The following is a 12,846-nucleotide window of genomic DNA, read 5'->3' on the forward strand; positions in this document are numbered from 1 at the left end:
CACCTGCACACTGATTCACCCATCTGTCACCCATTAACCCATCCATTCATCCACCCATCCACCCATCATCCACCTATCTATCTACCCATCCACCTACTTGTCTACCCACCATCCACCTATCCCTCTATCCAGCCAGTCATCCATCCATCCAGCCATCCAGTGACCCAGCCATCAATCTACCCAGCCATCCACCCATCCATCTATCCACCCATCCACCCACCCACTCACCCCCTTACCTATCCATCTTTCATCTGCCCACTCACCCATCCGTTCACCTGTCTATCCATCCACCCAGCTATCTATCTACTGATGCGTCCACTCATCCATCCATCCACCCATCCATCCTCTTATCCACCTTTCTATCCATCCACTGATCCATGCATCCATCCATCCCCATTCACCCATCCATGTATCCATTCAGTCACCCATCTATTCACCCATCCATCCATCCATCCATCCACCCACCCAGTATCCATCCATTCAGCCATCCACCCATTCATCTGTCCATCCATCTATCCATCCACTCACTCACCTACCTACCCATCCACTCAGCTATTCATTCATCCATCCATCCATCCACTCAGCTATTCATCTCCCACCCATCTATCCATCCATCCATCCATCCATCCATCCATCCATCTATTCATCTGTCTAGTTATCATCAGTATAGATTCATGGATTTCTATTTTATTCATCAGGTTATAATCCCTTACTGTCCTCGTATAGTTTGATGTTCAGATTGCCCCGGATTTGGCCAGTGAAAGCCGCCTTTAAGCTGGTTCCAGTGACTATATTTTAAATGTTTTTTTAAACTAAGTTGAGTATTAAATAAATAGTTCTATTAATAAATAATAAGGCAAATTTGATAATTAGGATGACTCAGATTTTAGGGCGAAATTGATGTCCCTGAAGGCATGAAGGAGGCTGAGAAGCAGTTTCTGTCTCCCTAGTTGGCTTCACTGACCTCTGTGCTATCAGAGAGCTTAGGATCTGACATCTGCCTCATAATCTTACCCTGGATCTTCTGTCTGTGGAAGAACTGCAGCAGACATGGTCATTTCGCAGTTAGGACTACGCAGCAGCAAAGTCAGACTCGAGGCACCTAGACCTGAATTTGGAGCACTGTTAGCTGAATCCAGAGAGCTCAGCCTTCCTGAGCCCTGAGCCCTGAAGAGACCACAGAGGTGGCCTAGTGTGTGCCACATGCAGCCTGGCTGACAGTAAGAAGGAGAATGGGGAAAAACACTGCCTCCTTGCTTTGCAGAGCAGGAAGAATCACTATTGTTACTTCTCTTTGCTTTAGGTTGGCTCCCATCATCTGAGACTCCACAGAGGCCTGGAAGCCAACGCCCCTGCTTTCGACAGGTAGGGATTGTCTGACACCATCCAAGCCTGTCATTGTCATCCTTAGACGTCATCCTCCCATCAGACACAAGGGATAGGGTGTGACGGGAAAGAGAGGACCCTGAACCCTCAATCTAAATCTGTTTTCCTTTTGGTCCTTTATGCAAGAAGGGAGATTACAAAATGGGATTTTTACTTGTTCTCAGGTTTCCTGAAGGTAAATTAATGAATGTTCAGGTGGCACTTTATAATTATTTTATCTTATCAGTTTCTTGCAATAAGGCTTCATCTCTATGCCCTGGTTAATAAGGGATAATCCAAATTATAGGATATTTGAAGCTGTTTGGTTTTTGTTTTAAAATAATATAGAAGAAATAAGTATAGAAAAGTATAAAACGAAAAATAAAAGTACCCTAACTCCCAGTTACTACTCTCAGAGATTTTACTATTAGTAGTTTTTTACATGTCATTCTAGAAAACAATTTTGGCATTGTATATATATATATTTAAATACACAAATTGGATCAAAACACATGACTGTTTTTGCAGCTTGCTTAAGAAAAGCTGAGCTATTTGTAATATGTATTTGAAATAATAGCTTCTTAAAAGATTTGCAGCCGGGCGCGGTGGCTCAAGCCTGTAATCCCAGCACTTTGGGAGGCCAAGACGGGCGGATCACGAGGTCAGGAGATCGAGACCATCCTGGCTAACACGGTGAAACCCCGTCTCTACTAAAAAAATACAAAAAAATTAGCCGGGCGAGGTGGCGGGCGCCTGTAGTCCCAGCTACTCAGGAGGCTGAGGCAGGAGAATGGCGGGAACCCGGGAGGCGGAGCTTGCAGTGAGCTGAGATCCGGCCACTGCACTCCAGCCTGGGCAGGAGCGAGACTCCGTCTCAAAAAAAAAAAGATTTGCTTATTTAAGTACTCGATATTTTAAAATTGTCTTAGTGAATATAGTAAAAATTCTCGAAAGTAATGTTTTAAGTGTTTGACTCATTCTACCTGAAGCTTTATTGAGACTTTAAGTTTGCTTTCATACTCTCGTTAAACATAACGCTGGTCACATGAGCCCAGATGTGACCCCCTGATTAGCATGTTACATATAATGGGCTTTTTCTGTAAAGAGATATTTAATCAAGTATAGACAAGACCATTGCCTTTTCCAGAACATTTTTAGTATGTCCTAAGCATTCTACATATGGAGTTCTTTCAGTTGACATTCATCTATACTAAATTATCTTAGGAAATGGTGAACATGAAACTGAAAATGAAATTCTACCTGGCTGAGCTCGGTGGCTTAGATTTTAGGGGGTCGCCTGGGTGACAAAGTGAGACTCTATCTCAAAACAAAACAAACAAACAAAAAACAAAAAAATTCTACCTGAAGCTGACACAAAACAAGGGGGAAGGGTCATGCTGGGTTCACTTCAAAAACCCTCCTATGTTTAGGAGCTTTCTTAAAAAAACACATATATCTAGTTGAAGCACATTTGCATAGACTGTAGATTTTTCAGAATCCTCGTAATGTGTGGTGTGTGAGATGCACGTATCGCAGAGAATGAGACCCCTCTTTTCTCACAAGCACCCCAGAGACTGCCTTGCCCCTTGGAAAGCATTCCTAAATCTAGGGGTACACTTTGATCTCTTCTGCAAATCACAGGACAAGCTGCTGAAAGGGTGAGTCTTTCTAAGGCAGCTACTGTGTCCAGGAAGTCTCTTCTGTAATGCTTCTTACCCACGACACTGGACTGGAGGCAGGAGCCCTCCCATTCCCTTGCAGGAGCTGCTGCTTTCATGTTCATTGCTGACTATGTTCCCCTCATTTGAGATAACATTTGGAAATAAGGTGACATGTCTGCCTAGTGGCCGTGGTGGGGCACCGTGAGGGTCCCCCTGAGAGCAGGCTGCCCAGGTCCCCGATGATGTCCCTGGACTGGCGTGTGTGTTGTCCTGGGTGCTTCCCAATTCTCTTCTCTGGGACATCACTGCGCCCTCAAGAGTCGTGCGGTTCTCTGATGGATTTCATCGAGAGTAAATCCTTTCTTTCCCCTGTAAAACCTTCACATAGATAGTTTTCTCCCTGGAGAATGCTTGTTTTCCTTTGCCTGAGCTGCATGGGTGCCCCTGTTAGCCGAGGCTGTCTCTTGTCACTTTGCTCTATGTGCTCCGTATCTGAGGAGGGCTGTTTGCAGCAGGCCTTTGGCTGCAGCAGGGTCTTGTCATCTCTGTGTGGCGATGAGTCTCTGTGGAAGGGCTAACCTTTCACGGGGCAGTGCCTGAGTCTCCACTCGCAGGACAGTGAAGCCCTTCTTCCCCGCCCCACTCGGCGGGCGGCTGCTGTGCACATCAGGGTGTGCTGAACTCTTGGTCCCTCCCTGAAGATGAAAAGGATGCTTCCAAATGGAAATCTGATTCCTTAGTGTCCCGAAACTTAGAAAACTCCTGTTTTCTAAGTAGCTTCCCATGACAGTAATCCATGGGTAGGGGAAGTGAAAAAAAAAAGGCCTCAGTGCTCAGGGTGACCCAGGAAGAAGCCTGCCCGCTGCCGACCTTGCTGCTGGTGCCAGCACTCCCTTATCCCCTGGGTGCCAGCGCTCCCTTATCCCCTGGGTGCCAGCACTTCCTTACGCCCTGGGTGCCAGCGCTCCCTTACGCCCTGGGTCAGCAGGGCCTCTCAGCTCACCAATAACGAGCATTTTACAATAAAGGAAAGAAGAACCACCTCCCACACACCAAGCACTGTCTTTGTTACTTTCACTAGTCCTTTTAGTCCTCCTAGCCATTCTCTGCAGGAGGGGAAGTAGCCCTGCTCTGTAGTTGAAGGAGCCAGCTCAGAGGGGATGAATCATTTGATCAGGGGAGTTTGGGGTTGGTGACAGCATAGAGTAATGATGAGGAATAGTGAGTAATAATGAGTAACAGCAGTTCCTCTGGCCCTGGGCTTTAGAACTAATTGAGAAGAAGGGGCAGGAATGAGACAGGCAGCGATCAGAAATGGGCCTTGTTTCCGAGGAGCCACATTGAGGGATGTGGCTTGGATGTGTGGCCAACGTGGGCTCCCTCACCAGGAGCAGAGCCTGCACATGTCAGAGCCAGGCCTGGGATGCAACTTCTCTGGGCAGACCGACCCGAAAGAAAGCCCACAAGGGCTGAGCCACGCACAGCCCCGCACCAGGGCCGCCTGGAGCTCCACATGGAGATGGGAGCCCGGGAGGGTGCTCACCCTTAACTTAGGCCAGGGAGTCAGCAGGCGAGCCTAACTTCAAACCACCCACTTCAAAATCCATATTCTTTCCACTACTGTCCCTTAAAGTTAGTAAGAGAATGTTTTCTCTTATCAGGTAAGGGAAAAAAATGATTTTTTCATGATCATTATTAGCTCTTTAAAAAATTCTGCTCATAAACGTGTCATTATAGAAATTTGGGAAAGAGAAAGATGTTTAAAGAAGAAAAGAACTGAAATCATATAAAATTCCACCACTTGTGACATCATGTGTTTTCTTCCAGTGTTTTTTCTATATTTAGGCCTAAAGATTGCACCATTAAATAATAATTTGACGTCTGCTTTTTGCATTGTATCATTTCCCTGTGTTTTGTTTAAGGCAGTACATTTCAACATGTTTACATTTGAAATGTAAGGTTACTTTAAAAAAGCTGGTGATCATAGATAAATACTGGAATCTCCCCCTAATATTCCAACATACATATTTAGAAAGTAGCTTCTAATACAAGGAATATTTCCCAAAGCCTGCAAGTTGTTTTATCTCCTTGTTGGGGCTTAGCATAATGAAATACAGCACTTAGATTGAAAACAGGATGCTGAGTTGAGAGTTCTCCTGCCAGTTGTTCTAGTTTTGAGAAAGATGGGTACCAAGCAAGGTAAGAAATTCACTTCACACATGTGCACATTGCCAGTATAAGACTCTAGGCCAGGCGCGGTGGCTCATGCCTGTAATCCCAACACGTTGGGAGGCTGAGGTGGGAAGATTGCTTGAAGCCAGGAGTTTGAGACCAGCCTGAGCAACATAGCAAGACCCTGTCTCTATGAAAAATAAATAAGTAAAAATTAGCCAGATGTGGTGGCATGCACCTATAGTCCCTACTACTTGAGAGGCTGAGGTGGGAGGATTGCTTGAGCCCAGGAGTTTGAGGCAGCAGTGAACTATGATCATGCCACTGCACTCTAGCCTGGACAACAGACTGAGATCCTATCTCAGAAACAAAACTCTGTTGATGGAAGGTCAGGTTAGGTGTTCTAGATTTAATGGGAGATGCTTTATAGAAAGTCCAGTATATCCTTTGTCTGATTCCAAACTCATGTAGAAGTCTACACTAGCTAGTCATAATGGCAGCTGGGAGGGACAGGTTCTCTCCACCGAGGCTCATTTTCCATGCTTTGGGTCATGGGGGATAACTGGTCCTGGACTCTGGCACTAAAAGCATGACTCCTTCTGCCCCGTCTTCCCTTGAGGGGCAGAACAGGGCAGAGTCTGCACCTGTGCCTGTGCCCAGCATCACGCCCACCCCACTGACTTTGCAGGCACATGGTGCTTCTGAAGGAGCAGTACGGGCAGCAGGTGGTCGTGAACCTTCTGGGAAGCAGAGGCGGAGAGGAGGTACTCAACAGAGCCTTCAAGGTAAGGCCTGGTTGTCCTCTCCATGGCTGGGCTGGGTGGCGGGTGGCCATGGTGGAGCCTTGAGCCTGGAGGTGGCTCCTGCAGGGACTGGAGCTGAAGCCCAACCCTCCTTCATTTCCTGAGGCTTCCCCAGTGTTCCGACTGGTGAACACGGCAGTGCTCAGTGACTCGGGCCCTGATATGGTTTGAGTGTAATGTCTTTTTTTTTTTTTTTTTTTTTTTAAGACAAGAGTTTCACTCTTGTTACCCAGGCTGGAGTGCAGTGGCGCAATCTCAGCTCACTGCAACCTCTGCCTCCCAGGTCCAAGTGATTCTCCTGCCTCGGCCTCCTGAGTAGCTGTGATTACGGGCGCCTGCCATCACGCCAGGCTAATTTTTGTATTTTTAGTAGAGACGGGGTTTTACCATGTTGGTCAGGCTGGTCAAGAACTTCTAACCTCAGGTGATCCACCCGCCTCAGCCTCCCAAAGTACTGGGATTACAGGTGTGTGCCACTGCGCCCGGCCTAGTGCGTGTAATTTTTGTGAGTTGATGGTTGGGAGAATTTGCTCAAAGTCAAAACAGAGCATTTCCTGTCCCCAGCCATGTGTCCCTTACCCTCCCCATGGGGCTTTGAGGGCTTCTGACCTCTCAAGGAGTCCCTCTCAGTTCAGCTCAGGAGCAGGCAGGCCTCCTCTTTGCCCTGGCTGGTCCTGGGTGAGCTCCCCCAGCCCCACAGGGCACCTGACCTCAGGGCTCAGGAGCAGGAGCCTCTGTGGCTTTCCCCTGCTTGCCCACTGGCCTTCAAATTTCCCCCTCTTCCTTGGGCTCCCATGGGAGCTCCCGGACCTGCTCCTGCTGGGCTCCCATGGGCTCCTTCAGGGTTCCCTGGGGGCTTTTCCTGGCGAACCTGGACAGAGATCCCTGGGCAGGGTCACAGAGCCATGGGAGCAAGAGACTCCGCCCACCTGGCCAGGGTCTATCCCTGTGCATGGATCCCAGGCCTCCAGCCCCCGCCCCCTGCTCCCCAGGCGCAAGACGTTCTAGAATGAGCCATGGAGGTTCCTGGTTCCTTTACCAGCCTCCATGTCCCCTGCCTAATAGAGGAAAACTCTCGTTGTTTAAAGCTCAAGGATATCCCTCACAGAGAGAGCTCGAAGTCGCCTCACTGGGAGTGAAGGCCATCTCTGAGCCTTTCCCTCTGCTTAGAAATGCCACATGCTCATGCTCAGAGCAGGCACTTCCTGGTTGCCAATTTTATTTGGCCAGACCTGCTTTTCCTGTTTGGTTTATTGCTATTAGCAACAAGCTCCAGAAGTGTCTCCCTTCCCACCCATCTTGGCAGTGATGCTGGCTGCTAATTTGAAGGAAGAAGGAAAAAAAAAAAAAGAAAGCCAAAAAATAAGAAGAATAATAAGAACCCCAAGTCTTTTTCCCCTATGCCTTGAGTTGTGGCCCCTCCCATCAGTGGGTGAAGGGCCTGGCACTGGTGAGGGTGGGAGATGGCAGCCACCTCATACGGGGAAGGGTGGGCTCCTGGCCAGGTAGGGAGGGGTACTCTAGCTGGAGACCTGGGTCATGGCCCTGCCTGGGATGGTCCTCAGCCACATCAGTTCGGCCCAGACCAAGGTTGGCGGCCCGGCAGCCTGCCCAGGGCCCAGTGGCTATCAGTCCTGCTGGATGAAGCGCTGGCTCCGGAATGCATGGCAGTGAGCCACCAGGCACTGTTGAGCTCCTCCAGCTTCTTGCTCACAGCAAGACTTGGCAGCATTGCATTGATTTATGCTCAGGCTATCACAGGTGGTCACATTGAGTCAGACCAGATGACCCCCAAGTGCTTCTACTCCTTCCAAGTCACTAGGACCTCTGGCTGGGCAGAGGCTGGACTGGCCTGACCTGAAGCCACAAGGGCATGGGTACAGGGTGTGAGAGGCCTGGAAGGCGGGTGGCCTGGGTAGGCGGACAGTTTGTCCTTTATCACGGGGCTCTCTGGGGAGAAAGCCAGGGAGCTGCCAGGCCAGGGGAGCCTCATATGGAAGGGAGGGCTCTTAAGGGCATCGTGGTGTCAGCAGCAGCCCCTTGCCCTGCTTCCTATCTGTCCCCACCTCCACTCTGGCATCCTGACCATTCTGAAATAGCATCGGGATGTGGGACCCGCCTAGGCCACTTCAGCTGGAGACTTGGTCTCTTCAGAGCACAGCCACCAGAGGCTGGTATGCAGCAGGCCAGGGCCAGTTACCAGGGCTACGGGGAGCTGGATTATGAGCTCTGCAGCCTGCTGCAGCCCTGCTATCTCTGAGGGCCTGGGGCACCTGGGCCAACTGGGCCACCTGAAGAACACAGCAGTCTTTCCACACCTGTGCCCTCCGGGGAGCCCTGCAGGAGTATGATCTCCCCAGGGGACCACACCTGCTCTGGCTGCTTTTGTCCAAGGGGAACCTTCTGCCCTTTCACAGGCAAGATGCTCTGTGTGGGTTTTGTCCCCCCAGGGCCTTTGTCCTGTGCTTCCCTTTCAGGGTTAACTGCCTGGTCCATTGTGAGCTTCCAGCTAAAGCATGTCCTGCGGCAGGTCACCCTGGTTAGTTGCATGGGTCAAGCTATGCAAGGAACTCGTCCTCCTTGTCCTTCCCTCTGCTCCCCTCACCGCCCTCCCCTCCTCTTTTCAGAAGCTGCTCTGGGCTTCTTGCCACGCAGGCGACACGCCTATGATCAATTTTGACTTCCATCAGTTTGCCAAAGGCGGGAAGCTAGAGAAATTGGAGACCCTCTTGAGGCCACAGTTAAAGCTGCACTGGGAGGACTTTGATGTGTTCACGAAGGGGGAGAACGTCAGTCCACGGTGAGGCTCGCTGCACACTGTGCCACGTCTTCTGCCGGGGGGGACAGCGTCAGTCCACAGGGAGGCTCGCTGCATGCCGCGCCTTCTGCTGGGTGAGGTGGCAGAGGGGCTGCACCATGGAGGACATAGAGGACATGTGTCCTGTGAGGGGCGGCTTCCTTCCCTCCCCACTCAACTACCCTTGCGGTTTCCTGGGTCATAAGCTTGGCGACATTGGGAATCTTGGGTTCCAGCTTCTCCTCTCCCTTCCCACAATAGGAGACAGGCTTTTGAATTTCTCAAGGAGATGTTGAGGCATGGTTTTCTGGCAAAAGAAATGAACTTATAAAGGGGATTGCATTTAAACATGGAGCTCCACGCTGGGACGCAGGCCTGTGAGAGTGAGGGCCACAGTCCCAGTGGGATGGCTGGCATAAACTTAGATTGCTCGAGGAGACCAGGGTATGGACTGCCTTGTTCAGAGCAGAGGAGGAAAACGAAGTCCAGTTCCCTCAGGTCACATGCAGGTAGTCCTCATTATTTGCAGATTCCATATTGGCTAATTTACCTCTTCCTTAAAACTTATTTGTAACCCCAAAGTCAGTACTCAAAGCATTTTTCCTGGACATTCACAGACGTATGCAGAGCAGTGACAATTTGAGTCACATGTACATGCTTCCAGCTGAGATCAAACAAGGTGATACTCTGTCTTCTTATTTCAGCCCTCGTATGTAAACAAGTGTCCTTTTTGAGATTTAGTACCGTTTTTCACATTTGTGGGGTCTTTGTTAGGGACCCCTCTTTGTTCGGGGATCTCATGGTTTAGTATGGCCCCAAGCGTTGTGCTGAAGAACTGTCTAGCACTTCTGAGCACAAGAAGGTGGTGGTGTGCTTTATGGAGAAAATGCACATTAAGATAAGCTTTGTCCCAATATGAGTTACAATGCTGTCGGCCATGGTTCAGTGTTAATTAAACAAATATATATATTCAATAAGGTGTCTTTATATGGAAACATACATAAAACAAGTTTGTATATTGATCAGTTGATGAAAATGTGACCAGAGATTTGCAGGAACCTAGCCCTCTATTTCCCCTAGGACCGATGGTTCTGTGTTCATGTCCGATTCAGTGTTCCTACAACTTTATAGAACATAATTGCTATAAATAACAAGGACCAGCTAAACTTAAAATGACCCAGTTAGTTGTGCAGGCTGCTGAGTGTGTGTCCTGGGGTCTGTCTGCCTTTCCAGCAATGCTGGGGATCCACTGGGATGGACATTGGGGTTTCTGGGGGGCTACTGGTGAGGAGGTGGGGGTTCTTAGAACATGTTTCCTCACGCCTGTAATCCCAGCACTTTGGAAGGCCGAGGCATGCAGATCACAAGGTCAGGAGTTCAAGACCAGCCTGGCCAATGTTGTGAAACACTGTCTCTACTAAAAATACAAAAATTAGCTGGATGTGATGGCACGCACCTATAGTCCCAGCTACTCGGAAGGCTGAGGCAGGAGAATTGCTTGAACCGGGGAGGCGGAGGTTGCAGTGAGCCAAGATCATGCCATTGCACTCCAGCTTGGATGACAGAGTGAGACTCTGTCTCAAAAAAAAAAGAACATGTTTCCTTGGGAGTCGACAGTTAGACGTGGGCCACTGTGTGCTATGGCCACTGCTTCTTTGAACACAACTTATAACTGTTTACATTTCTTCTTGTCCTAAGTTTTCAGAAAGGCACTTTGCGGATGAACTGTCTTGACTGCCTGGACCGAACCAACACTGTGCAGAGCTTCATCGCGCTCGAGGTGCGTCCCTGCTGCAGCCTTTTCAGCCATCCGTGCCAGGTCCTATGACTTAAGCTGGACAGGCTGAGCTGAATACCTTTAGCGGCAAGATGAGGGTGGCATCACCGAGACAACTTTCTAACTGTGGGGAAGGTGGACAGGGAGACACTGGGACATCCAGAGAGGGGTTCCCCAGGTGGCTGCTTTCTCTGTCATAGGCACGCTTTCTCACAGCCTCTTGTGAAATGCATCCCAGACATGGTGGCCCAAAGGCTCCTAGGGAAGAGCACTTGTGTAATGATTATTGTGAATGCACCATTGGCCAAAGGCAGTGTGAGGCTGGCTGGATGAGGCTGGATTTGAAGCTGGGGAGGGAGACCCGGGTCTGCGTGGCCACAGCTGTCTGGCTGACCTCTCCTGGCTGGGGGGTTGGGGCGGGGTCAGCGCCCCCTGCTGTCCACCACTGTTTGCTCTTCAGCCTCTGGCTGTGTCGCCAGGAGGTCAGGTGTCGGGTGGTGAGAGGAGGGCTTGGATGGACCCTATAGATAAAGTTGGGGTGAGGTGTGGGAAGTCACTGTCTGCTGTAGGAACTCCTCATCCTCTGGAGGGGCACAGGGTCTTCCAGGACATGGCATAATCCACAGGCTGCTGAATAAGGAACCTCCTGGGACGGTGGCTGTGGGGCCTCTGTGGGAGAAGCCAGTGACAGCCATTCCTTATTCCTCCCCAGGTCCTGCATCTGCAGCTCGAGACCCTGGGGCTGAGTTCAAAACCCATTGTTGACCGCTTTGTGGAGTCCTTCAAAGCCATGTGGTCTCTGAATGGCCACAGCCTGAGCAAGGTGTTCACAGGCAGCAGGTCCCTGGAAGGGAAGGCCAAGGTAGGGCCGTGCCAAGGGGGCAGGGTGGGGGCCCCAGGGACCCCCCTCACGGCCTGCGGTCTGGGCTCTTGGCAGGTGGGGAAGCTGAAGGATGGAGCCCGGTCCATGTCTCGAACCATCCAGTCCAACTTCTTCGACGGGGTGAAGCAGGAGGCCATCAAGCTGCTGCTGGTTGGGGACGTCTACGGCGAGGAGGTGGCAGACAAAGGGGGCATGCTGCTGGACAGCACAGCGCTCCTGGGTAGGGCCCGCCACGGACAGGGGGAGGCGGGAAGGCGGGGGCTCCGCGGCCGCACGTTCCCACCACCTCTGTGCCGTCTAGAGAGTGGGTGGCAGACGTGCCTGGGGTCTGAGCAGTGGACCATGCACCTTGCAGCTGTCACTGCCTCTCCCGGGAGCCTGTGCTTTCCAGCTGGGCCTGGGAGCTCACGCTTCCTCTGTCTCGGCTTGGACTGTGTTTCCATCCTGAGAAGCGGGAGACACCAGGCGGGCTCAGCGAGAGGCCATGCACTCTCCTAAACGCATCGGTGCCTTTGAACGCTCACCACTCCAGCAACTTCCTCAGCTGCTTGGGTTCTTGGGCCTTTAGCAGGTGATGTTGGCCTTGGGAGCTTCCCATGAAGTTGGCCTCCAGTTTCTGTTTTGGACCCTGTGGAAACAGAGGAGGAGGATGCTGTAATCTCCCAGGAATGAGGGCACCTTCGGGTCTCAGCGGCAACACAGCGTGGTTCCATCAATATAGGAGGTTCCTTTGAGAGCATTTTAATGACATCTTCTTACTTGAGCCTGTAAACATATTAGGTCTCATGGAAAAAGGAGGAGAAACCCAGCATTTTTCCTTACAAGAATGTACAAGTTTCGCTTTAGAAACATCAGGTGTGTTTGAAAAATGAACTAGCCCATGCTTAAAATGGGTTCATGGCCCTTTTCCACTCTCACTCTTTCTTCACTGGGGGAGCGCTTATTTGGCTTCCGACAGGCCAGGTGATATTTAGTTTCTACTCTGGAAACAATGCCAGCTCTATAAAAGGTGAACAAAGCTCCATGTTGTACAGTGAGTCTTATTTAATAGCAAGGCAGACATGAGTTAGATTTGGGTTACGTCACAAGTTTAAATGATGGAATATATTTTGGCTATTGAGAAGATGGTGATGGTTCTGTGTAGTGGCTTTTTAAAGCCTTAAGTCTGGGGCAAAACAAAACATATCAGACATGCAGGCTGGAAGGCAGAGGATGCAAAGGTGGCTGTCTGGGTTGGTAAGACACTTAAAGGTATAGTGGATATGGGCACATCCACATTGAAATATGGTCAGTTACAGCATGCCCTGGCTTAAATTCCTATGCCTTGTTCTTCCATGGAGTGGACAGTGAGGACATGGCTTTTCCCTGTCATGTCTGAGATCCCTGTG

The 12,846-nt window shown here is 50.2% G+C and overlaps 1 protein-coding gene across 2 annotated transcripts in view; it reads left to right on the plus strand.

The window, feature by feature from the left end:
• Positions 1 to 12,846, plus strand: part of SYNJ2 (synaptojanin 2) — a 117,313-nt gene that overhangs the window by 70,280 nt on the left and 34,187 nt on the right. For both annotated transcript variants that reach the window (XM_023206067.2, XM_026454402.1), the window contains 6 exons: positions 1,304 to 1,365; positions 5,887 to 5,983; positions 8,629 to 8,801; positions 10,497 to 10,578; positions 11,288 to 11,437; positions 11,513 to 11,678. In XM_023206067.2, the coding sequence (XP_023061835.2) occupies positions 1,304 to 1,365; positions 5,887 to 5,983; positions 8,629 to 8,801; positions 10,497 to 10,578; positions 11,288 to 11,437; positions 11,513 to 11,678 (730 nt within the window). The remainder of the gene's footprint in view (positions 1 to 1,303; positions 1,366 to 5,886; positions 5,984 to 8,628; positions 8,802 to 10,496; positions 10,579 to 11,287; positions 11,438 to 11,512; positions 11,679 to 12,846) is intronic.

Source organism: Piliocolobus tephrosceles, chromosome 5 (genome assembly GCF_002776525.5).
Source record: "Piliocolobus tephrosceles isolate RC106 chromosome 5, ASM277652v3, whole genome shotgun sequence".
Classification (NCBI taxonomy): domain Eukaryota; kingdom Metazoa; phylum Chordata; class Mammalia; order Primates; family Cercopithecidae; genus Piliocolobus; species Piliocolobus tephrosceles.